Source organism: Oncorhynchus clarkii, chromosome 13 (assembly GCF_045791955.1).
Source record: "Oncorhynchus clarkii lewisi isolate Uvic-CL-2024 chromosome 13, UVic_Ocla_1.0, whole genome shotgun sequence".
NCBI lineage: Eukaryota > Metazoa > Chordata > Actinopteri > Salmoniformes > Salmonidae > Oncorhynchus > Oncorhynchus clarkii.
The window spans coordinates 46,077,614-46,105,039 of NC_092159.1; the positions used below are offsets into that span (position 1 = coordinate 46,077,614).

Here is a 27,426-nt window from a genome sequence, read left to right on the forward strand (position 1 = left end):
TACAAAACTATTTTTATTTTCAGAACTCCACAGGCACTTAAACAGATCCACATACACAACCCATATTTTCCCCTGCTTTCAGCTTCACACCATCTTAATACATTTCTTTACCACTCATTCCCTGGCAATAACAGAGAGCAGCATTGATGTTGAACAGCGGGTTAAAAAGGGGCTACAGTACTGTATTAATGGCTTTGGTAAGGACAAAGCAGAGAAAATATTGCAACAATTAAGTAGTTATACATTTTAAACTTGTTTGAAGTACTGCATGTATTAAAATAATTGCATAGGTTACATACAAATGTATAAAATACTTCACTAAATAGATCAGTTCTGTTCTCACCTTCATGTAACACACTCCAAGTAATATTCATAACAAAGCATGCTCATAACATACTGGCTTACAGCTGGTCTGATTACAGTAACATACAACTATATTCAATAAGAACCACATTTGGTTGCTGGTTTTTGAAAATATACTTAAAAAATAAACAAACTATGATTTCATCCAAACCAAATAACAATGAAAAAAAATAACATCATTGTAAGCACTCTGCATGCAGCATTAAAATTCCATTTAGGATTTATACGCCTCACTCGACCAGAGGACAGCAGCGATTGTTTGGACTTTTGGCAACAGATTGCCACATAGGTACAGGATGAGTGACAGCATGAGGTCCTAGGCCAACCTGGTCTTTAAGGCATACTCCACTATATACAATTACACACCAGAGCTTTTGCCCTCCTCCACACCACATGAGAGAGCGCTACTCTGCTGGTTCAGGCTTGTTCTTCTTATTCAGGACTTTGAGGAGGCGGTCAGACATCAGGTAGGGTCTCTCCGCACTGCCATCGTTCCTCTCCAGGTCCTCCACTGAAGAATCAGGGAAAACATCATGGAGACAAAAATATGAACATTATTTCAAAAGGAAAAACTTGAACATTGTTACATTTCCAAGCAGGGGCCAGATCAGAACCAACTTGTGATTCATTAGCAAAGCTTCAAAGATTACACCAAATTAAACAAATGCTTTAAATCATTTCACATGTCATCCTACAAAACATAATTGGCCTGCTTTTGATAGAATTGGTAAAAAGTTTGCCTTGTCAAACCCAAAAGGAAGTTAGTTACCTTAGCTTGTTCCCCATCAACACAATGCAGAAAGAGAATGAGGAGGAAAGACAAATAACAGAGACTGGCAGCTTTAATCACTAGCAGACATACTACCAACATGCACAATAGCACGAGAAAGAGAAAGGAGATACTGCATTCAGTTAATGCTCAAAGATCCTAGGAGTCTCCAGGGCAGTGCATCAAACAGACCTTGCTGACAGGCAAACATTTCAAGGCAATAAGGGATCTGATTGCAATTGCTTTACAGAACAAAATGGAGCCGCTTCCCTCACAAGCGGAACTAAGAAATACATTTCAGTATATACAAAACTACATATGGCTTTTATAGATCATTGAAAATATCAACATTTTAATAATGCACTGATAGCAGTAATACTAACGATGGTAGCATTGCAGAGATCTTTTGAATGCATTAACTGTAAACAATGTGATATGTAAGAGGTTCAATACATCAGACCAAAACAGATAGTCAATTAGGCACATTGTTTCCTATGGCCGACAGTGTTTCCCTTCTAGCAACAATGTCAGAACTGCAACATGTTCACTAAAACATCAGTGGAATCCCTAGCATTGTTTATGGTTTGAAACGACTATCATTTGCCAACTCCAACCATTAAGAGCACATGCATACATACATACAGTTGAAGTCAGAAGTTTACATACTTTAGGTTGGAGTTATTAAAACTTGTTTTTCAACTAATCCACACATTTCCACAAAGTCAAGGTATAGGAGTGGCCATCACAAAGCCCTGACCTCAATCCTATAGAAAATTTGTGGGCAGAACAGAAAAAGCGTGTGCGAGCAAGGAGGCCTACAAACCTGACTCAGTTACACCAGCTCTATCAGGAGGAATGTGCCAAAATTCACCAAACTTATTGTGGGAAACTTGTGGAAGGCTACCCAAAACATTTGACCCAAGTTAAAAACAAAATTAAAGACAATGCTACCAAATACTAATTGAGTGTATGTGAACTTTAACCCACTGGGAATGTGATGAAAGAAATAAAAGCTGAAATCCTTCTCTACTATTATTCTGACATTTCACATTCTTAAAATAAAGTGGTGATCCTAACTGACCTAAGACATCGAATATTTACTAGGATTAAATGTCAGGAATTGTGAAAAACTGAGTTTAAATATATTTGGCTAAGGTGTATGTAAGCTTCCGACTTCAATTGTACACACACACACGTTTCTATAGGGAGAAGGACACTGGTGAAGCAGTTGACTTGTTCAAATTCAGGCCTTGATGTCGATCTACCAATCATGAGTAGCATGCCCATTTCTACAAGACAGATCTGCAGGTGGAGATCTCGTCCACAGTGTCTTTGCTATGACTACCCCTAAACGTCCTGGTCTTTCTGCTGCATCGGAGGCTGCTATTGTTTCAGCTGGACGTCTTGGTAGTCTGGCTGATGTGGCGAGGACTGGGTTGGCTCCTCGGTCTCCTCCACAACCTTGTTCTCCGACAGAATGTCATGGAGCGAAGCTGACATGTAATACGGTCTTGCCAGAGAGCCATCATTTCTCTCCAGGTCTTCGCCTATGTGTGTGTGTGTGTGCGCGCGTGTGTTATATGGGGTCAAGGGATGGTTGATTGGAAAACAGGATGATGAAGGTGAAGGGTGGCATTAGTAAGGGAGATGGAGGAAAACAATATGAATTGAGAAGGGAGAGAAAGAGAAAGTCAGTCAAAATTCCCCGCAAAAGCACCCATTCGCATTTTAAATGAATAGATCAACACCCAAACTTCCCCATTGTCTGCAACCAGCAAGTTAACACTAGTCCTAGATAGCTGGGTTAGGATCAATAACTTAGCAATAAAGCATTATGAAGAACACCAGAATATCATCATGCAATTCATCATTAGTGGCAGCCCAACACCATTAGCAGTGAAAGAGGTCATGAAGAAAGAGAGGAAGTCGCCGTTTCAGGACAACATGAACTCTAGACACATTGGGACATCTTGACTTCAAAACTTGCCATTTAGTAAAGCTTTGAGATGTAAAAGAGTTGCCAACACGAGGCAGCCATTTCCTAAGTATACTGTGTACACCATAATCCTTTACCTTCTCACCACTGGTACCTTGTGTTTGTGGGGGAAAGACAATGCGTAAAACAAGAGAGGGGGATGGTTCTACTGTTACTCACAGAAGCAGAGGAAGAGTGTGTCCACACACATGGCGTACACGCTGAAGAAGCCGTGGGCAATAAGGTAGGAACCAACCACCACCGTCTGAGGAGAGAAACACACTCCAACCATTACAATACATAACACTGTAGGTTACACTCAGGTTAAACTACATGTCTTTGTACATAACCCACCAGACCCGGAGCATGGCTATGCTACTCACCAGGATGGGAACCCAGTAGTAGTGGAGGTTGGGCGCTGTGTTCTCAAAGGCCTTCACCCTCCCAGAGAAGAAGAAGAACGCAAAGATTCCTGGGAAACAGGACTGAAGAGTTCTCATCCAATAGCACAACTGGTTGTCAACAGTGAAACGTAATAAAACTAAATACAATCATTAGAAGACTGGCCCTACTGAGAACGTGTTATTGTTTATCATGTTTCCTGTAGAAACAGCCTCACTTACCCACAAGCCCCACGATGAGGAGTTTGCCCAGGAACAACAGAAAGTCTGTCACCTTGTCCAGGACGGCTACCCTGCAAGGTCAAACAGTGATACGTTGTGATGGATCATAGTCCATTTTGTAAAGTTCATTAAGTCAACACAAACATTAAGAAACAGCACACTCACTCACCTGATCATGTTCCTCATGAGAAGGAAGAAGGCATCTTTGGCAGACGTGCAGAAGTTCTTGCCATATATCGCCACCTGGAGGCAGCAGACTCAAATTCATAATCAAGCATAAACCAAACATTTTCCCACAGTTAACAGTTAGATGATCCAGGTGACAAAGCTCCTCTGCAATTAATTATATCCAATCTGACATGCATTTAACTGGGTGACATTGGGCACAGCAGGAGCATACAAACAGGTGGTACACGCACCATAATATAGGCATTTCTATTGATGAACTTGATGAATTTCTCCAGGCACCAGAAGCAGCACTTGAGACAGCACAGAAGGAACTTTGTGCACTTGTTTTGGGTTCCTTTAGGGGAGAATAACACAGTAGGGCAGAACCAATCAGAGCCAACACAAGTAAAAAAAACATTTATACACTAGTGTGAAGTATGATGAGGGCAAACAATGACAGCTGTGTTAATAGCAACACACCGTACGTAGTACTGCTAATAGAGGATCTATGGCTCACCTTGGAGCTTGTGGTCGATGTACTCCAGCAGAACCCTGATGATCTGGATGATGGAGAGGATGAGCGAGCCAAACGCCAGGGAACCTGTGTGATACCTGAGCAGGGGAGTGACGAGATGTCACTAACCAACCTTGAATGTTGTCAAGATACCCACATATGCAACAAAGCATCATGTACATATCTGAACACCCAACTTGGTTAGGAACAGGAACGTAAACAGTCATACACACCTGAGTGATCTGCCAAGGGATGAAAAGATGGGGAAGGCAGGCATGTCGTCAGGCTTGACGAAGGCCCAGTAGTAGGAGGCAAAGGCCCCAGCCAGGGTCATTTGACCCAGCGCTGTCACAAAGTTGGCACACCAGAAGAACAGGAAGACGTTGTAGAACTGCAGGCCGATCAGGTACTTGTGGTAGACCGTCTCTCCACCGTAGAAGGCAAACAGACACTTGGAGTCTGGGCACTCCGCCTTCATACTGGATGTGCTGAAGTTCTGGAGGAGACAGGTAGAGAAGAATCAACAGTGGACATTCTACCCATTGTATACACTTTTATCATGGGATGTGAGCCGATGGTTCAATGTATCCCCAATTAAGATCAGGCTGTTCGATGGTGATATACTGCATGGGCTAACGGAAAAGCAGGACTCACAGCTGGCTCGCAGATTTTCCTGGAGTGATCACAGGCCGTCTCATTGAACACCTTATAGATGGGCTGATTGGAGGTGGACAGGAACCTGGCCAGAGGCTGTCAAGGTCTAGAACATGACCCAGAGAACTACACATCCCAGCAAATACACATCAATCATTCAGAAGAGCATGTTGAGTTACTCAAGCCTATGAGTCATTTTTCTCCAAACATGAAGGATACACAGCGGTGACAGCCCAGTAGGCAATGACAATGGATAGGAGGGCAAAGGTGAACAAGGGGTAAAACAGGGCTGACATCACATACCCAATGGCCCTGTAAACAAAACATCACAGTTTAGCACTAGAAAGGTCTTATCCGCCATCTATGTATTTCGATCACCCTTTAATGACAATGATCTAGCATTCAATGATCCATTTCCCATCCAATCTCATTAGAAAAGGCTGTAACTGCAGAGAGCACTCCCATTTCCTGACCTGCTGGCTTCTTTGATGAGAGCGATAGCGATGAGGATTCTATTCCTGAGGAAGATGAGCAGCAAAATGATGACGACCTCCACAATGGCCAGAATAATAACTAAGAGAATGGGAGAGACAGAAAAGGCATAAAAACAAAATGGAGAATTCAGTCACAACCATTTATACAGGAATCCTAGTTGTCCTTGGTATCAGTTTATGCTTGCGATAACACTGCAATATATCTAAGGGTTTATAAAAGTTACCTGGCTAACATTGATCCTGCTTCGTGATATACAGTAGAACTCTAATGTATTGGCCCAGGTGTATACCTCCTGAGCCACACTAGCTGTAAGGTTGAGAGGAGGTTAGTGGGGAGACTTACTGAAGGCCAGCCAGGTCTGTCTGATATGCAGGTACACAGAGAAGTCTGTCTGGAAGCCCAGGTCCTTTAGAGTGACATTAGAGCCGGCCTCTGACTTCAGGCTAACATACTCCATGGAGCAGTGGAAGATGCCTGTGGTGCAATTACAGAGCATGGCCACAAGAGGGACGTACAGCATTTAGATAGAGATTAGGGAAAGGGACACAGGATATGACTTTGTTGATTATAGAGAGTTTATATATAGTAGAGATATGAACATTAAGAAACAACTCAAAAGGGGACTTCTGTTGAACTGGTTTTTACCGTATCCAATGACCAGAATCACCATGACGATCATGACCCACACCATGATCCCGGCCAGGAAGCGCAGGAGGACGATGAAAAGGAGACTGATGAGCATGGCAATCACCAACCCTCTGAACCCCGACACAAAGACAAACTTGAGTGGCTACGTAACTGACTCTTTGCTGATCAAGTGCTTTGGAATTCAGTGTGAATGCATTACTGCACAATAGTGTCAAAGGGAAGATGCGGACTTACATTAGGATCCAGTACCAGGACTGGGTGTAATCCTCAAAGATCTTCATGACCACTTGTCGAGCTTCAATGACCACTGTGGCATTCCTATAGAAGAAAATACAGTGACCAATGCGGATTGTAGATGTAGCCCTAGCAACCATGACAGGACAACATCATGCAAATTCTGTTTCTGTGGACTCACTTGACCCCCGCCACCAGATCTTTGGCATCTCTAATGTTCCCCTCCCCGTCATCAAACTTAGAGTTATTTCCCACTGTGATCTCCCCTCCCTTCTTCTGGTCCAGGGCAGGGAAGCACCTGCGGGTGACTGGAGGAAGAGGAAGGGGGGTGAAGGAGAAGACACGACAATAAGGGAGAGCAGCTAAAATAATGTCTTTCACTTTTTTCAAATTCCGGAATTGTGGAGGATGGTCTGGCCAGATGGAGTGTTGGGGAGTTCGACTCAGAGGAATGGAAGAAGGGCAGGTAGACAGGATAGGGGAACAAAAGAGACTAGAGCCGTACTTACAGGGTTTACTTGGAGTCAGCATGGCAGGACACAGGCCAGAACTCAGGATCTGTGTTACAGTCTAAAACACACATGAACAACCAGCACTTAGTATCTTAACCATTGGTGCGGCAATGTATATTCAAAGTTTGAATGGTTCACACTAAACTGCCACTGGGCACACTATTGTTGTAGAACAAAACACTGTCACATTCTTGACATTCTATACCAAGGAATCTTGACATTGTCATCCATGTTGATTTTGGAAAACTACTACGCCACCTATCTCAGATTCCTCTTCACATGCTACTCACCAGCCCCTCTAGACCCTCCTTGCAGAAGTTCTTATAATACTTAAAGTCCTCTTTATTGGTGTAGGCCTTCAGGAGCGTCATGAACTTATCAGGGCATTTCTCCACACACATCTGATGGCAAAAGAAATGTTACCATGAGACAAGATAATACAAGTGCATAGGCATGCATAAATAACATGGTGTTCAAGAACGTATCAACTGAAAACAAAGGTTCAGGTCACCTGTGTGGTTGGGCACTGGAACTCCAGCAGCACCATGGGACTGGCACACTTCATGATGTTGAAGTAGAACAGCAGGGGCTTCGTCCTACAATAAACACACACAACCAGTTGTTCAGAGAACAAGAGCAGGTTTAAAGAGAGTGAATGCCCAGGGAGGGGGAATGATGGAGACAATCAACACATGTGAGTGTTAGTGATTATCAGTTATGTATTCCACTGTGCATGAATGGTGAGGGCAGAACTTACTCCAGAGGTGTGCCTGCCTGCCCACAGAACTGTCCTCTGCTGTCTGTGGGATAGATCACCTTCCTGGGGTCTCCCTGGGACCAGGCTAGGGGAGAAGGGAACCATCAACAACAAAGAAACAAATCAAATACCAGACATCTTTAACACACAGACATGCTTTAGGTGAGCAGCACTCAGAGACATACCCAAGGGCATGACTCCGGGTATACCCAAGTCCTTAATATGGGGTAGGTTGAGCTTGTTCGTGCCTATAGGACACATTTACTTACCCAGAATTCCCACTGCAACATAGCCCAGTATGCAAATAATGAAGAGGATGCAGCATACAATGTCAGTGCAGCCCCTAGAGTAAAGAGAGGGGGAGATATGGAAACGTTATGGGACCAATAGTTTTTAGATGCAAATTATGTGCCATCCTGACTACAGTGTGGATGAACTGGCAATCCTCTCACCTGTTATAGATGGGGCCTTTGAAGGTGGGGTCATACTTTCTTGGTTCACCTAGATGGAAAGAAAGCAAATATTGAAAAATACAGTAGGAATACCATTTCAGATGGTAAATGGCTTGCAGCGTAGAAGTTAAATGAAAGTGTACACACTGCAGGGCTGTCAAAGACATTTAATAACCAAGATGCACTTTGACACTGTTCCATGTGGGGGCGTCTGCCTCCTAGTTATACATTTCATGGGGTAAACAAAGTGGATTGCCCACGTGTCAACATTCTGCTCCCTTTACTGTTGGTCAGATTACTTTTCCCTCAGGGCAGACACACCTGGCAACCCAACAAATTCCTCTACAGTGACTAAGCAACCTTAATTTGAGAACCTGCAGTACCACAACACAGTCACCAGAGGTCAGCAACTCTACTGTGTGAGCACAACCTATTCATCAAATCACTTTTTTTTGTGCTTACTTGGGGGTCTTTTCCCAACAATGCAGAGTTCAGATAAAATATAAAAAATGGTGGAACGAGGAATAATACACAGTGAATACTGAATAACGAGTAAAAAGTAACATGGTTATATACAGGGAGTACCACAGTTGATGTGCAGGGGTATGAGGTAATTGAGGTAGCCATCTACATCACAGGTGGTTGGTGACACCTTAATTGGGGAGGATGGGCTGGAGCGGAATGGTATCAAATACATCAAGCATGGTTTCCATGCGTTTGATGCCATTCATTTGCTCCATTCGTCATTATTATGAAATGTCCTCCCCTCAGCAGCCTCCTGTGATCTACATATAGGTAGGGGTAAAGTGACCAAGCAACAGGATACATAAGACAGTAGCAGCAGCGTATGTGGGGAATGAATGCATGTGATGTCTCCTTCAGCCGATGCTGAATGCCACGAAAAGGTTAAAAAAAAAAAGTTTCTGTTCTTGTTAATGTTTCTTGATTTTCTCAACTTGATAACATCCCCCAAATTAAACTTGGCTATAAACCAGTGCACAATATTCTCTCCCTTTCACACATGCACACCCAATACAATGTGTAACCTGGATCTGAACCCTGGAGTTCCAACAGGGTGAGGAGGAGCACAGAGACGACAGACTCTCCACATCTGCCATCAGCCCACATCAATCAAAGTTAACTAGAGTTACTGTACAAGGAGGGAATGGATATGTCATGAGCAAAACTACATTCACTCATTGCCAGTTCGAAATCCTCAGATGACCAAAAGGAGGCATTAAAGTCAACTACATTTAGGACTAGATGAGAAAGGGTACGATTATAACAAATCAGTCAGAAGTGCTCAAGTTGAGCCATAGTGAATCCCAACTTCCCAGAACATCAATAATCACAGTCTTAAGGTGGATGAACCACTGGGTCTAGACTAGATACTATAGAGTATGACGTTCAGCATGGCGGCCATTAATAATGCAGAGCAGTGGTCAGGGTGCTATTGCAGCATGCATTATAGTGGGCCTGCTCCCAGAGAACATCAATCCACTGGACACAGCAGGTCCACAAGCACAGAGATACAGAGTCTGGATGTTAAAGTGTTACATGGGCATAATCAGCCTGAGATGCCCTTCAAAGACATGGTGGAAACAGCTTGCAAAGGGAGTGTAGACTGGAGCAAAGTGCGGAAACATTTGCCCAAAACAACAATGGCTGACGCATTTATATTTTTTCAGGGCTGAAAACAAATAATGTTTCCTGACAATTTCAGTCCTTATATACACACAATGCAGCAGCATTTGATAAAAGAGAGAAAACATTGATACACACGCACTTGCATTTATCCACACACATGTATAATCAGCAGGTTTAACCCACACCCATTCTCAGACATGTTTTCATAAGGCCAATACTAGAGGTGTAGTTTCACCCAGTGCCGCTCTTCTCTAGAGACAAATTACGCCACCCTTTAACAAGCTCCAACTGATAGATTGATTAAAACATTCAAGCAGTGAGAAAAGCTCTATCCCACGTCAAGAACTTAAGCTACAACCAAACCAACCATCATAAAGACACAAACAACTTTTCACAAGATTAAAAGAGGTAAAACCACATTGGAGCAATTAGAAGAAACTAAAACCAAGTTGGCGCAATTAGAAGTTACCATGCTTTCCATAATAGGGTTGCTCCTCAGGCATCTTTAAATTCCTTTCTGGTTGTCAGCTTATAAAGGACCAGAACACTCTCCCTCTTTTTCTTCAGCTCTTTTCTGCTTCACTTCCTTTTCCTGCCAACTGGTGTGTTTAAGAACGTGAGAGAGACAGGTATTGTGGGAAGAAACTTGTCCAACCTGTCTGCAACAGCTCTGAGCACACCCCTGTTCCTCAGAGTCCACCCACTGTCCCTCCCCCCAACAGCTGCCTAGCTCAAATCTCTAGTCCACCTGTACCTTTCTCTTCCCCTTTTTCCTCCACACAGAGCTCTTTTTGTCTGTGTTTCTCACACTCTCTGCCTTTGTTCCTGGCTTTCTCTACATCTTTCACACTCTCTCTCTCTCCCCAGAGTTTGGTCAGGTAGCTCACCTACAGGGAAGGGTGGGAGCACAAACAAGGCAAAATGGGTGGAGACAATTCCTTGTTTTCCACTACACTGACTCTCCCCTCCCCCTCTGTGAAAAAGCTGCTGGATATCTTTGTGGATCCCAAGCAAACTATACAGGAGTGATTAAACGCATGTGTTTGGGGGAAAAACAAAAAGCTGTTGCACTGGAGACTGATGAGACTCCGGTGGGCTGGTTATAATACTGGATAGATGAACGCTTTAATCAAGATCTCCAGCCCTGAAGCTATTTAGACTGTCAAATGAACACAAAGCTATATTTTGATACCTTATTTAACTTCTAGAGCTATCTTAAATGGCAATTCTGATATTTCTCCACTAATTGGCCTTTTGACAAATCAGATCAGCTCTCAAAAAGATCTGGGCCCATTGTTGGTTCTAACAATAAACTCAGCCTTAAGATGCTATTGGGAAAAAGGGCCCTGATGTGAAAGATCTGATGTGGTTGGTCAAAAGACCAAGTTGTGGAAAAAATATCAGAATTGGGCTGCCTGTGGAAACGCAGCCTTATTTACTTATTTCTAACCGTCACTTCTTCTACGTTTGAATAATTATTGTCACACCAGGGCTTCGTTTAGTATGTTTTTATGTTCTGCAACATTCAACTGAACGTTAACAGCGATGTACTGAACGGCCAGGTGAAAAGGGGGGTTGGATTGTCTTTTGGGGAAAGCTGTATCATGGCCTCTGACCTTTAAATACGTTACTCATTGCATCAAGGCACGACTCGCCACACCCACCAAACCGGAGCAAATGTACCTCAAAGTCCGTTCAAAAACGTACAAGCGTCAGTACAAACCGTTTCTGCAACGTAGCAAACGTTCAAGTAAACTGAGCGCACCTCTGCCCAATGGATTATTCACAAATTGCATTCAATTCAAAGCTGTTCATTATAGCCAAAGATTGTCTATTATATTGACAAGATAGACATGTGACTGCTCTGACAATGGAAATACATATCCTCCAACATGGAAGGCAAGCAGGAGGGACCATTATAGCCAATGAGAGGGCAGATAAATGTGTGAACAACGGGCCATAGAGATAGATAGAGGACTCATCTTTGTATCTGTGCCATTATATTGTCCGTGACAGCATGGCATCTCAATTTTAAGGTAGTACATTTTCTTCTTCTTCATTGGCTGATTGCTTCTAACTCATAGGAATCCCCACCCAGTTTACTACATTAAAAATGGTGGAAGTCCTCAATGGCTAAATCAATCAGGGCTTGACATTCACTTTTTTAGCCAAGTAGGACAGATTTTTTTAATTGTCCGAAAGCTCAAGTCACTTGTACCGCCCCTCCAAAAAAGCCAAAAATATGACAAATGATTTTGTATTATGCAAGTAACTACTTCACAAAATAATATGAATTATCACTGGTATTGACAATGGAAGGCTGCTGGTCTGATCCCATGTATTATACAGTATCTCCTGCTGTTGTGGCCTTGAGCAAGGCACTTAACCCCCACAAAGTAAAATACGCACCAGAGTCAGCTTATCAAGGTCCTATTGAGCAGTTGATTTTTTGCAATGTGCTGTGTTCACGCAAAGCTGGAGCAAAAGCCTGCACACCAAATAACACTCCTGGAATCTCCTGGAGCATGATTGGCCACCCTGCAACATTACAATTACAACCAAATACTTTTAATGGTCTTTATAAAATAATTCCCTTATTCAATGAACCAGGGATAAAATGGTTAAGGTGGTTGAGGTAGCTAACTAAGATGTTTATCTATTTATAAGGTTCAAATATTCAGTGTTGACAGCATAAGAGTTACTTGTCAATTAGCCTAGTCTATGAATATTCTTGTAACTTTGTCAGAATTACATGGCCAGTGAATAGATTTTGAGCGTGTGAGAGACGGTTTTTACAACCGGAGTTTGCAGCATTGGTTTCATCAACTGTGCATGTCAGGCCACGTGCGACTATACACGAGTGCCGGTGGAAAGTTATTTTAGGACATCGGACATGACAATGACATTAATACATGCTAAAAGCTAGATAGTTAAAGATTGAAATAATGTATTTAAGTGTTATACACCTACCGGTGCCCAGCCAAACTACACAGTATGTTTTGAATTGGCTATCTAGTTAGTCTTTTTGTATATCATTATTTGACCTGCTGCGCAAATGTCTCTCTCTCTCTCCTCTGGCAATGTGATACACACACCATGACTTTTACAGGATTTTCATTCATGACTTTCATTCATGACTAAAATGAGCTATAACTGGGCAAATAACTCACTAACTAGCAATGAATATCAACAAATGTACATTTCAAAAACGCATCTCGCGACTGCAAGATGTAAAGGCCTGTCAATGCAGGCCTAGAATATTATACTCAGATGCGCTCTGCTGAGATTGGGAGGACAGTGTGCAACACATTGCATCCGGAGGACACTGATCCAATTCTGATCGGAGTAACCTAATGTTTGTAATTGTGATTTTTGCGTGACTGTTTTTTACGTGTCCATTTGGACAACTTAAATCTATATTCTTCTTGTCCGACAATTGTTTTACTTGTCCCAGGCAAGCGGACAAGTATTAATGTCGATCCCTGTCCATGATGAGTCCTCGATCTATCTCTATGAGAACAGGCACAATGCAGATATAAAGTTGTTTTTTTTCTTCCAAAGTTGCCGAAATGCCATGTGTGTCCACATAAATCAGTGCATTCGTAACAACCCAATCATTATGAAACTTCTATTCGATCAAATAAGCCTCACGTAGCAAATGAGCAATTACATTTGGCCACACTTTATTTGGATAGAGCATCTACAGATGGACTATCAAAATAGTCTAACCTTACATTTTTTTAAACCAAATTCGACACTTTCATTGACCTCCATACAAAAATACCTCACTTCGTGGGCTTATTTTCATGGACATATTTTGGGCTGAGTTAAACCTCGCTTCCCTTATTCCTCTCTGTTATATCCAGGTGTGTCCTCTCAGAGCCATTGTATGTCATATTCATAGGTGTTTTCTAACCTCTTGTGGGAACATGACTGTATTACATTGGGTGGTTTCACCCAGCCTGGCTGGATATTCACATATCCATAACCACATCCTGTTGTGCCATTTCCTCTGCTTTCACTGGGTTTGCACGCTAGCGGGATATTAGACTACTTTTTATTAAAACACATTTAGCAGTGAGCAATGAAAAGCAATCTCTATAACAATCCAATTTAGATTGCCTTTGTCTGAACCTCACCTGGATGCTGTGTATGCTGATGATAAAGACAGATTATGGGGAAATTGACTATGTTTCATGATGAGCTGTGTTTGGAAAATGGGTATTGATGAGAAGCTTCTGTTGGAATCTCTCCATACTCTTTCCAGGCAGTGTAGTCACTTGTTTTGGCCAATGGGATAGTCTGTCATTCTGGTAATGGCCAATTTTCCCTTCATTACAAGTTAATGAGAGAAAGCAAAGGCTCCCTCTATCTTCATTTTCTGTAAAACCTTACTGGCTCATTATTACATGCACAGTAACAGACTGTTACAAACTACCAGCACAAAATAGTCTCAACATCTCAATGGGCTATGCACAGGGAGCATATTTCACCCTGCAAGAGTTGGATCTCCACTGAATACATAATATGGGTATGACATAAATTCCCACATTTCAGTGTCACATTTTCTCTATGGCTTGAGAAAAGGTATTAAAAAAAGCTACAGCACATTAGGAACAACGTGGTATTCTGTTGGGGAAGCATGGTGAGTGGGAGTGTGCTGTCAGGGCCTGCCAGCTTTAATCCATTAATGCATCCTCAGCTTCACTACATTGTCACGGCGTCGAATGAAGTAGACCAAAGCGCAGCGGGGTGAGTGTACGTAATCCTTTTGTTCTCAAAACACTTGAGCAAAATAACAAAGCGCAAACGAACAGTTCTGTCAGGTACAGAAACCGAAAATAACTACCCACAAACACAGGTGGGAAAAAAGCTGCATAAGTATGATTCTCAATCAGAGACAACGATAGACAGCTGCCTCTGATTGAGAACCACACCTGGCCAAACACAAAGAAATAGAAAACATAGAAATAAAGAAACTAGAATGCCCACCCTAGTCACACCCTGGCCTAACCAAAATAGAGAATAAAAGCCTCTCTATGGCCAGGGCGTGACATACATTCACTATCAGGACAAATGTTATTTGCTACATCGGTTGTTTATTAGGGTACACTACTGTGGCTAGATGTTTCCCAAGAATCTGCACAAAAAAATAGATATACAGTGGGGCAAAAAAGTATTTAGTCAGCCACCAATTGTGCAAGTTCTCCCACTTAAAAATATGAGAGAGGCCTGTAATTTTCATCATAGGTACACTTCAACTATGACAGACAAAATGAGAAAAAAAATCCAGAAAATCACATTGTAGGATTTTTAATGAATTTATTTGCAAATTATGGTGGAAAATAAGTATTTAAGTGGGAGAACTTGCACAATTGGTGGCTGACTAAATACTTTTTTGCCCCACTGTACCACTGTTTCTCTTGTGGACAGAGAGCTCAGTGTATAGTGTACTACACTTGGCAGTTTTGCTTCTGGTTGTCTTGACCTTCTGGTTTTCTTGACCTTGCTTTGGAAATGTTGTATTGTTTCCTGAGTCGAGTTTCCCCTCAATATTATCCTTCCTCTCTAGCCTCTCAATAGTGAAAACGACCATAAATAAGGTCAACCTTCCAATAAATGTTTTATCTGTCCACCATGCCTGTATTTATACCCATACCAATATCTACAGTGCTTTATGTACAGAATATATTGTGACTGTCATGCTGAATATGTGTATGCACATATCTGGAGAGAACATAAATAATGTATTTTGTTTGGGACTGGTGAACAGCAATGCACATAAACAGTATGCACTCATCCAATGTGCACTTCTCCTGAGTCAACTATTATACAGAGCATTTGGAAAGTATTCAGACCCCTTCACTTTTTCAACATTTTGTTACGTTACAGCCTTATTCTAAAAGTGATTAAAATGTTTTTTTCCCCCTCATCAATCTACACACAATACCCCATAATGACAAAGCAAAAACAGGTTTTTCAAAATCTTGGCAAAAAAACTGAAATATCACATTTACATAAGTATTCAGACAGCTCTAGGAAGAGTCTTGGTGGTTCCAAACTTCTTCCATTTAAGAATGATGGAGGCCACTGTGTTCTTGGGGACCTTCAATCCTGCGGAACTTGTTTGGTACCCTTCTTCAGATCTGTGCCTCGACACAATCCTGTCTCGGAGCTCTTATGTGCCTTTCCAAATCATGCCTAATCAATTCAATTTACCACAGATGGACTCCAATCAAGTTGTAGAAACATCTCAAGGATGGAAACAGGATGCACCAGATTTACCACAGATGGACTCCAATCAAGTTGTAGAAACATCTCAAGGATGGAAACAGGATGCACCTGAGCTCAACTTCGAGTCTCATAGCAAAGGGTCTAAATACAGTGCCTTGCGAAAGTATTCGGCCCCCTTGAACTTTGCGACCCCATTTCAGGCTTCAAACATAAAGATATAAAACTGTATTTTTTTGTGAAGAATCAACAACAAGTGGGACACAATCATGAAGTGGAACGACATTTATTGGATATTTCAAACTTTTTTAACAAATCAAAAACTGAAATATTGGGCGTGCAAAATTATTCAGCCCCTTTACTTTCAGTGCAGCAAAATCTCTCCAGAAGTTCAGTGAGGATCTCTGAATGATCCAATGTTGACCTAAATGACTAATGATGATAAATACAATCCACCTGTGTGTAATCAAGTCTCCGTATAAATGCACCTGCACTGTGATAGTCTCAGAGGTCCGTTAAAAGCGCAGAGAGCATCATGAAGAACAAGGAACACACCAGGCAGGTCCGAGATACTGTTGTGAAGAAGTTTAAAGCCGGATTTGGATACAAAAAGATTTCCCAAGCTTTAAACATCCCAAGGAGCACTGTGCAAGCGATAATATTGAAAAGGAAGGAGTATCAGACCACTGCAAATCTACCAAGACCTGGCCGTCCCTCTAAACTTTCAGCTCATACAAGGAGAAGACTGATCAGAGATGCAACCAAGAGGCCCATGATCACTCTGGATGAACTGCAGAGATCTACAGCTGAGGTGGGAGACTCTGTCCATAGGACAACAATCAGTCGTATATTGCACAAATCTGGCCTTTATGGAAGAGTGGCAAGAAGAAAGCCATTTCTTAAAGATATCCATAAAAAGTGTTGTTTAAAGTTTGCCACAAGCCACCTGGGAGACACACCAAACATGTGGAAGAAGGTGCTCTGGTCAGATGAAACCAAAATTGAACCTTTTGGTAACAATGCAAAACGTTATGTTTGGCGTAAAAGCAACACAGCTGAACACACCATCCCCACTGTCAAACATGGTGGTGGCAGCATCATGGTTTGGGCCTGCTTTTCTTCAGCAGGGACAGGGAAGATGGTTAAAATTGATGGGAAGATGGATGGAGCCAAATACAGGACCATTCTGGAAGAGAACCTGATGGAGTCTGCAAAAGACCTGAGACTGGGACGGAGATTTGTCTTCCAACAAGACAATGATCCAAAACATAAAGCAACATCTACAATGGAATGGTTCAAAAATAAACATATCCAGGTGTTAGAATGGCCAAGTCAAAGTCCAGACCTGAATCCAATCGAGAATCTGTGGAAAGAACTGAAAACTGCTGTTCACAAATGCTCTCCATCCAACCTCACTGAGCTCGAGCTGTTTTACAAGGAGGAATGGGAAAAAATTTCAGTCTCTCGATGTGCAAAACTGATAGAGACATACCCCAAGCGACTTACAGCTGTAATCGCAGCAAAAGGTGGCGCTACAAAGTATTAACTTAAGGGGGCTGGATAATTTTGCACGCCCAATTTTTCCGTTTTTGATTTGTTAAAAAAGTTTGAAATATCCAATAAATGTCGTTCCACTTCATGATTGTGTCCCACTTGTTGTTGATTCTTCACAAAAAAATACAGTTTTATATCTTTATGTTTGAAGCCTGAAATGTTGCAAAAGGTCGCAAAGTTCAAGGGGGCCGAATACTTTCGCAAGGCACTGTACTTGTACTTGTCATTCTGGGGTATTGTTTGTATTGATTAATATTTTTTATTTATTTAATCAATTTTAAAATAAGACTGTAACGTAACAAAATGTGGAAAAGGGGAAGGGGTCTGAATACTTTCCCGAAGGCACTGTATACTCCTGAGAAAAGAGAAGCATGATGTCATATCAACTCAGTAGGCTATAGTAGCAGTCTGTCTGTCTCTCATTACAGTAAGTGCAGTAGTAGAGTGTTGACTGAGTGCAGTATGTATGACCGTTTCCCTCATAGGGAGTTTTCAACATCAAGATAAGATTGATTTGACCAACAGCAGATAACATAACTACTTCAGAGATATCGAAACTAGATATGGAGCCTTGTTGGTGGTTAGGGTAGGGAAGTGTGCCCTCTCTCCAAATATCTCTGCTAGTAAAGACAGCATCCTCTTTATGGTCTGGACTAGATGTCTGTACACTTTGGGTCAGGGTTCAAATTACAGAGCTACCAGGACACCCACATAAACGTTACAAATATCAATGTTGGTCCAGTCCACTATTTTTAGAGCATCCCAAGAGACAATATGTAATTCCATCCCTGCTCTGGACTAAAATCCTAAACAAAACTCTGCTGTAACAATGAATATAAGAGGCTCCTGAATCCTAACCATCTCCTCTTCTTCAGTTTCCACTTTCTGAAGCCTGCTGGATAAACAGGCCCATCTTCCTGAGGAGAGAGTGTCACCTCTACTGTCTGTCTCCCTAATTTACTCCAGTGAGAGACTCTCTCAGGGACAACAGACAGCACTGCACTTCAATGAAACAGACGCCCATTCATGTCTTGTCTTTGTTGTTTTCTCCATTGTGCTCATAGCAGAGACAGATAGGCCAGAGCCTCAGCACCAACCCATTAGGCAACATCAATTAGATTACTTGGCTATGTTTTGATAACATTGACAAAGAAACATGATTACACTCTCTAAATGTCTGCTAAATGAACCTAATTTCCAAAATAGTGCTCTATTTTTGCACCCCTTACTCGTGGCTCTGACTCAGCTACAACAATCTACAAAACAATGCAGAATTCCAAAGAGTATAGGGGTTTTTCACCTTCCAAACATCCAGATGTGTAAGGGGTGCGTAACCGGTGGTAGGGAAGTCAGACGCAGAAGTTTAATAGCAAAACCAACGGCATAAAAATAACAAGTTATTGGGTACAAAAACCCGTTGTGCACCAATCAATAGGTGGACAAGCACTTACAATAAACAATCCCACACAAAACAATCAATCAGAGTGATTGAGGGAATTGAAACTAGGTGTGAGGAAAAACAAGACAAAACACATGGAAAATGAAAAGTGTATCGATGATGGCTAGAAGACAGGTGACGCCGACCGCCAACCGCCGCCCGAACAAGGAGAGGACCCGACTTTGGCGGAAGTCATGACAGTACCTCCTCCTTGACGCACGGCTCCAGCAGCGCGCCGATGCCGGCCTCGGGGTCGACCCGGAGGGCGAGGCACCGGGCGATCCGGACGGAGACGGTGGAACTCCCGCAGCATTGAGGGGTCCAACACGTCCTCCACTAGAACCCAGTACCTCTCCTCCGGACCGTTCCTTCCCACTCCACGAGGTACTGAAGGCCCCTCGCCCGACGCCTCGAATCCAGGATATAGCGAATGGAGTACGCCGGGGCCCCCTCGATGTCCAGAGGGGGTGGAGGAACCTCCCGCACCTAAGACTCCTGGAGCGGGCCAACCACCACCGGCCTGAGGAGAGACACATGGAACGAGGGGTTAATACGGTCATCAGGGGGAAGCTGTAACCTATAACAAACCTCGTTCACTCTCCTCAGTACTTTAAATGGCCCCACAAACCACGGACCTAGCTTCCGGCTGAGCAGGCAGAGGGGCAGGTTCCGTGTCGAAAGCCAGACCCAGTCCCCCAGTGCGAACACCGGGGCCTCACTGCGGTGACGGTCTGCGCTGGCTTTCTGGTGCAGCACGACCTGCTGGAGGTGAACATGGGCGACGTCCGACCCAACCAAACAGTGCACCGTCCGACCGATCCCAGGATGACCAGAGGAGGGTGACGTGTGGGCCCAATAGATCAACCAGTCACGGACAGCAGACGGAATGTACAGATGTCTAGCGGGACACTGGAGGGGAGCGGGCTCTGCACGTAATGCCTGCTCAATGTCCACGTCCAGGTCCCACACTACCGGCGCCACCAGGCAGGATGCCTGGAGTATGGGAGTGGGATCCATGGGCCGCTCCTCTGTGTCATACAGTCGGGACAGTGCGTCTGCTTTCACATTTTGGAAAACTGGTCTGTAGGAAAGGGGTGAAAAAACAGGTGAAAAAACATGGCCCACCTTGCCTGGCGAGGGTTCAGTCTCCTCGCTGCCCGGATGTACTCCAGATTGCGGTGGTCAGTCCAGATGAGAAAAGGGTGTTTAGCCCCTTCAAGCCAATGTCTCACGCCTTCAGATCCTTGACGACAGCCAACAGTTCCCGGTCCCCCACGTCATAGTTTTGCTCCGCCGGGCTGAGCTTCTTCGAGAAGAAAGGCACGGGGGCAGAGCTTCGGTGCCGTACCCGAGTGCTGAGAGAGCACGGCTCCTATCCCAGCCTCGGAAGCGTCCACCTTCACAATGAACGCCAAAGAGGGTCCGGGTGGGCCAGCACGGGAGCCGAGGTAAGCAGAGCCCTCAGGTGACCAAAAGCCCTGTCCGCCTCAGCCGAAAACTACAAACGTACCGGGCCCCCCTTCAGCAGTGAGGTAACGGGAGCCGCTACCTGACCAAAACCCCAGATAAACCTCCGGTAGTAATTGGCAAACCCAAGGAACCGCTGCACTTCCTTTTCCATGGTGGGAGTCGGCCAATTACGCAGGGCTGAAATGCGGTCACTCTCCATCTCCACCCATGAGGTGGAAATGCAGTACCCTAGGAAGCAGACAGACTGCTGAAAGAACAGGCATTTCTCAGCCTTGACGTACAGGTCATGCTCCAACAGTCGACCAAGCACCCTGTGCACCAGGGACACATGGTCAGCGCATGTAGCGGTGTATATCAGAATGTCCTCAATATACACCACTACACCCTGCCCGTGCAGGTCCCTGAAAATCTTGTCTACAAAGGCTTGGAAGACTGATGGAGCATTCATCAACCCGTATGGCATGACGAGGTACTCATAATTCCCTGAGGTCGTACTGAACGCCGTCTTCCACTCGTCTCCCTCCCGGATACGCATCAGGTTGTAAGCACTCTTGAGATCTAGTTTGGTGAAGAAGCACGCCCCGTGCATTGACTCAATTGCTGTGGCTATGAGAGGTAGCATGTAACTGTACCTCACAGTGATCTGGTTTAGACCTCGATAGTCAATACACGGGCACAGACCTCCCTCCTTCTTCTTCACAAAAAAGAAACTCGAGGAGGCGGGTGAAGTGGACCGAATGTACCCCTGACGCAGGGATTCGGAGACATGTGTTTCCATAGCCGCCGTCTCCGCCTGGGAGAGGGGATACACGTGACTCCTGGGAAGTGCAGCATCTACCAGGAGATTTATCGCACAATCGCCCCGTCGATGGGGTGGTAATTGAGTCGCCTTCTTTTTGGAGAAGGCGAGAGCCAAATCGGCATATTCAGGGGGAATGCGCACGGTGTATGAGGAAGAGACTAATTCTCTCCTTGTGACCCCCCTGCGTCACCATGCCCAGAGGAGCGGTGGCCTCCCTAATCAACCCTGACCCTAATGGTCGACTGTCTAAGGCGTGAACGGTGAAGGGCACAGCCACGGGAACAATGGGGATCCCTAAACTAAGGGCGAACGATCTGTCTATAAAATTCCCAGCCGTGCCTGAATCGACGAGCGCCTTATGCTGGGAATGCGGGGGAAACTCAGGGAAAGAAACATACAAAAACATGTGTGCAACAGAGGGCTCTGGGTGAGAATGGTGCCGGCTCACCTGGGATGACGCCAGAGTGCCCTGCCTGCTGCCTCGATCCCCAGAGGACCCAACCCGGCACCGACCGGCAGTGTGACCTCTGCGGCCACAGATGGTGCACGAGTCGGAACCTCCTCCAGTCTCCCTACGCACCTCCCAGCTCCATGGGTACTGGAGCAGCAGTGCTGGGGGATGGAACCGATAGAACCAGATCTGGACGTCCGTGGGTGGCCAGCAGGTTATCCAGCCGAATGGACAGGTCCACCAGCTGGTCGAAAGTGAGGGTAGTGTCCAAGCAAGCCAACTCCCGACGGACGTCCTCGCACAAAACTGCAGCGATAGTGGTCGATCAGGGCCCCATCGTTCCATCCTGCGCCTGCGGCCAGGGTCCGAAAATCCATGGCTCCTCGTCCCCTGCCTCTTATGGAAGAGACGTTCACCCGCCGCTCTACCCTTGGGTGGATGGTTGAAGACTGGTCCAGCGCCGCATCTCCTTCTCCCCACACAGCGTTGGCCCACTCCAAGGCTTTCCCAGAGAGGCACGAGACGAGGTCAGACACCTTCTCACGACCTGAAGGAGCCGGTGGACGGTTGCCAGGTAGAGGTCGAGCTGTAACAGAAAACCCTGGCAGCGTGCAGCCGTCCCGTCATACTCCCTGGGAAGGGCGAGACGAATCCCACTGGGACCGGGTGAAGGGGGGGTGAGTAGTGGAGACCCTGGTTGTGCTGGTGAAGGCGCTGGAGGAACTCCCTGCCTCTCCCAGCGGTCCATAGTTTGGACAACGTGGTCCATGGTGGCGCATCACCGCATGCTCCCGGATGCACTCCTCCACCCCTATTCCAGGGGCACTTGCTCCTGCTGACTCCATATAGTTGGTGTGGGATTCTGTACGGGGTGCGTAACCGGTGGCAGAGAAGTCAGACGCAGGAGCGCAGAACTTGGTAATAGCCGGAGCATTTTAATAGCAAAACCAACGGCATAAAAATAACAAAATATTGGGTACAAAAACCTGTCGCGCACCAATCAACACATGCACAAGCACTTACAATAAACAATCCCACACAAAGACATGGGGGGAACAGAGGGTTAAATACACAACAAGTGATTGAGGGAATTGAAACCAGGTGTGAGGAAAAACAAGACAAAACGCATGGAAAATGAAAAGTGGATCGGTGATGGCTAGAAGACCAGCGACGCTGAGCGCCGAGCACCGCCCGAACAAGGAGAGGACCCGACTTCGGCGGAAGTCGTGACAAGATGTGACAGACCAGACAGGCTGTGGGAGGGCAGCCAAGTCCAACAGCGATGACTACCAGTCATGAAGAGGAAGGGTATACCACACAAATAGACCGGGGTTCCTAATGATAACAGCGAGGGTGGTCCTATAACTCAACCTCACTATTACAGGAATTGGCCTCTGCTTCTTCTCTTCTCCTCAGGCCCCATGACCATAATAACTATCCCTAATAACATCAAACACTCAGGCTGTCTGCTGTCTGAATGGAAACAAAACGTAACTTTTGTTGGGTTAATAATTCACATGAGTATGTTTGGACCAGACTGTGAACAAGCAGATTAAACAATAATAATTGGGGCTAGTTGGGAACACTTTTCTCCTTCCCTAGAGGCATGCCACTGGGCACAGACATCAATTCAACATCCATTCCACGTTGATTCAATGTAATTTCATTTAAATGTTGTGGAAACCACATTGATTCAACCAGTGTGCCCAGTGGGATGCCTGTTTATTCAATACAGTTGTTGAGTAAAGTGACAATGTGGGAAGTGATAACACGATGACAGCTGTTGTAATAGAAAACAGCTGGATTGGACTTCAAATGTAAATGTTCATGAATAGCACAACACTTCACTATTGCTACACTCTTAGAAAGAAAGGTGTTATCTAGAACCTAAAAGGGTTATTTGTCTGTCCCCATACGGGAACCCTTTGAAGAATCCTTTTTGGTCCTAGGTAGAACCATTTTGGTTCCAGCCAGAACCTATTTGAGTTCCATGAAGAACCCTTTACACAGAGTGTTCTACATGGAACCCAAAAGAGTTCTACCTGGAATCAAAAAGGTTCTACCTGAAAACAGAAAGGGTTCTCCTATGGGGACAGCCAAAGAACCCTTTTGGAACCATTTTTTCTAAGAGTGTAGCTAGACCTTGCCAGAGCTTGAAATAAAGATCAGAGAGACTCTGGATCAAATTTCAAACCACTCTCCTAAATATGTCTTATAATTACATATAGACTAAGACTGCACAGGGCTGTATGCTGTCTGATCCTGTCAGTTCCCCTGTTATTGAGGTTTCCTGATATGTGTTGGCCTGAAATTACTCCATGATGTGAAATGGGGATGACTATGTTAGATCGCAGCCTTAACCCCACTGTATTTCTGAGGCAGTCCTATTATACCATGAAAACCTAAATTACAACCGTATGAATGTATCTACAACATTAGCACATGGGAGAGTCAGGGTCAAAGGAATGTTGAGCAATGCTGGGGGAGATATTGAAAACAATTTCTTCATAAAAACAGATACAATCTTTAACCAAGTGAGGACTGTTCATTTCTGCAAGGTGGTAGCCTGTGTCAAACTCCCCATAGTTACGTTTGTTGTCCGTTGCCTTCTTATGTAAAACCCTGACAGATTTCCATTAAATGCAGAAAGACTTCATACGACCGCAAAACAAACGCACAAGGAACTTACAACGAAGAAGAAAAACGAAGGGCCTCTATAAGTCCTCTGTCTAACAATCATTACACTATTTATAACCACACAAACACATAATACCTGATTATCACTAAATATGCTTCCTACTGGTCAGATTCCAATACATCTGCACCTCCATCATTATTTTCATATAGGAGTTATTACACTGAATTTGACAGTAATTTGAGAGTAATTTATGTCACAATATAATGCTAGAGGTCATTAACCCCACAACTTTTCACAGAATGTCTTCAACTTTATTTCCTGCCAAGTCACAGCTTACTATTCCCACAATGCAGTTTAATGCTCAACTGTCTTTTCTTCCCATCAAAATCTTGCTCTGTTGTTGACCTGACTACTTGTTTGTATGAGGGTTATAACACATTCCTAAATCCTGTATAGAGGGAAGAGGCAAACAGTGCTGTATACTAAATAGTAGCCTATACTGAGGTTGTAAAATGTATTGTGGTAGGAAGAGTGGGAAAAGTATTGGATAATGAAAGAGAGGATTTTAAATAATAAATGAGTCATTATAAGACAGGCAGAGGGAGGAAAAGGCTGTGTGCGGAGGAAAGAAGAAAAACAGCTTTCATATGGCTGGAGGGGGGAGACAGCTAACAAGTCAACCATTAATCTTGCCTTATCCCTCCTCCATCTTGTTCACAGGGCCCTGCAAACCCCACATAAAACCAAAACACAAACAGTGAAAATGAGAAACTTACTCATTTAAGGGATTTTCTTTATTTTTACTATTTTCTACATTGTAGAATAATAGTGAAGACATCAAAACTATGAAATAACACATATGGAATCATGTAGTAACCAAAGAAGTGTTCAACAAATAAAATATATTTTATAATTAGATTCTTCAAAGTAGACACCCTTTGCCTTGATGACAGCTTTGCACACTCTTGGCATTCTCTCAACCAGCTTCACATGCTTTTCCAACAGTTTTGAAGGAATTCCCACATATGCTGAGCACTTGTTGGCTGCTTTTCCTTCACTCTGCCATCCAAATCATCCCAAACCATCTCAATTGGGTTGAGGTTGGGTGATTGTGGAGGCCAGATCATCTGATGCAGCACTCCATCACTCTCCTTCTTGGACACCCTGGAGGTGTGTTGGGTCATTGTCCTGTTGATAAACAAATGATAGTCCCACTAAGCGCAAACCAAATGGGATGGCGTATCGCTGCAGAATGCTGTGGTAGCCATGCTGGTTAAGTGTGCCATGAATTCTAAATAAATCACAGACAGTGTCACCAGCAAAGCATCCAGATTGACTGAAGTAATGATGGACTGTCATTTCTCTTTGCTTATTTGAGTTGTTATTGCCATAATATGGACATGGTTTTTACCAAATAGGGCTATCTTCTGTATACCACCCCTACCTTGTCACATCATAACTGATTGGCTCAAACGCATTAAGGAAAGAAATTCCACAAATTAACTTTTAACAAGGCACATCTAATTGAAATGGATTTCAGGTGACTACCTCATGAAGCTGGTTGAGAGAATGCCAAGAGTGTGCAAATTTTGAAGAATCTTATATTCTGATTTGTTTAACACTACTTTGGTTACAAAATGATTCCATATGTGTTATTTCATAGTTTTTATGTCAATGTAGAAAATAGTAAAAATAAAGAAAAACCCTGGAATGAGTAGGTGTGTCCAAACTTTTGACTGGTACTGTATATTTAAAGTCCAAATTACAAGCGTGGAGTCAGACTCTATCATTTTGGTAGAGGTTTGTCTACTTCAGCAGAGATTCTTGCTCTTTTTAGGCAGCATAAATGAAATAATGTATTATGAGAACATATCGTCAAGAAAAAACATTTCCCTTACATGAACAACAATTATTTGGATCCGTTAACCTACCAACATCTTTATATTGCAGGGAATTGCAGGGTTTTCCTGACAATAGCTGAAACTATACACACAGTATCTTCTATAAATTCAGATTCAAACCCACCATGAGGCATTTTTTTATTAACTAATCTATATTCGGATGGTGGTCATTTTTCTGTCAGCACAAAACTGGTGAGTCGTTCTCTAGTGTGCCATACCAGGCTGAGGAATGTAGCAACTGAACACGCAAAGCCTGAGCAGGGACACTACAGCTTAACCCTAACAATAGTAAACTACATGTTTACTACTGACTAACTGAAAATGTTAAGAGAATTGAAAGAAACCCACATTCTATTTGAGAATCATATTGTATGATCATTTGAGATAAGCTACAGTATTTGCATACAAGTGTGCAATTATTGTATGGAATGTTTATCAGTAATATCATTGTTTGGCACAGGGATGAGACCTGGGCGTGGGAGTGTGAGAGAGGCAACAACAACATAGGCTAATCAAATGCAATGTGTAGACTAGCCCAAAACAGAAGCATAGACCAAGCATAGACTATTACGTATGAAAAGTATGGCTCGAATTGTGAGTCAATTTCCATTCGTCTATTCTCTGAAAATGAGACAGAGAAAAGTTGATTGAGTTAGGCTACGTCAATGGGGTAAATCAAATATGTAATAGCCCAATGCTGAGTTAAATTGTTACATGCAACCAGCACACACCAATACAATGTTGCATTCCACACTCCAGTCTTCTTCATACATGAAAACGAAACTATATGGGGCTGGTCGGCTAGCTATCCCAGGACAGTGAGCGCTGTTAAAGAGATATGGTAGCCTATATAAACTAAACAAGCTAACAACTTACCATACTTCGGTTTCTCACCCTCCAGTTCCATCATGAATTAGTGAGTCCACTTGTAAACTAAAATTGTAAGACTACATATATCCTAATTTCCAGTCCAAATGGTAGCCTACGGATAAAGTTACTTCGCTGAAGTCCACTCCAAATCTGAATCAAACTCAAAACATTTGGCGAGACGTTCCTTCTTTAAAAAGTTGACAAGTGAATGCCAACAAAACTTTGAATGACGGGCAAATAGACGAATCACTGGACGTGGG

The 27,426-nt window shown here is 43.6% G+C and overlaps 1 protein-coding gene across 4 annotated transcripts; it reads right to left on the bottom strand.

Moving 5' to 3' along the window:
• Positions 1–27,394, bottom strand: LOC139364876 (choline transporter-like protein 2). Of its 4 annotated transcripts, none has more exons than XM_071102056.1 (22): positions 27,173–27,394; positions 8,165–8,213; positions 7,982–8,055; positions 7,713–7,797; positions 7,467–7,551; positions 7,246–7,356; positions 6,953–7,013; positions 6,625–6,751; positions 6,444–6,527; positions 6,207–6,319; positions 5,904–6,035; positions 5,540–5,639; positions 5,286–5,378; positions 5,067–5,151; positions 4,646–4,908; positions 4,416–4,510; positions 4,150–4,253; positions 3,900–3,973; positions 3,731–3,801; positions 3,491–3,579; positions 3,288–3,372; positions 1–874 (listed from the first exon to the last, which is right to left on the bottom strand). In XM_071102056.1, the coding sequence occupies exons 1-22, from the start codon at positions 27,204–27,206 to the stop codon at positions 768–770; spliced, it is 2,121 nt and encodes a 706-aa protein (XP_070958157.1). In that variant the 5' UTR covers positions 27,207–27,394; the 3' UTR covers positions 1–767. The 4 variants fall into 4 exon arrangements, with proteins under 4 accessions (XP_070958157.1, XP_070958155.1, XP_070958156.1 ...); XM_071102054.1 differs by having other exon boundaries at positions 1–2,679; XM_071102055.1 differs by lacking the exon at positions 27,173–27,394 and adding an exon at positions 10,281–10,479.
• Positions 27,395–27,426: the final 32 nt, after the last annotated feature.

What these genes read in the sequence shown, in the direction of transcription:
- LOC139364876 (XM_071102054.1), bottom strand. Translation starts at nt 27,206, where the DNA reads ATGATGGAACTGGAGGGTGAGAAACCGAAGTATG. An exon ending in AAAGGCCCCATCTATAACAG is followed by an intron (nt 8,056 to 8,164) that starts GTGAGAGGATTG and finishes TCTTTACTCTAG; the next exon opens with GGGCTGCACTGACATTGTAT. An exon ending in CTCATCAAAGAAGCCAGCAG is followed by an intron (nt 5,379 to 5,539) that starts GTCAGGAAATGG and finishes TTTTGTTTACAG; the next exon opens with GGCCATTGGGTATGTGATGT.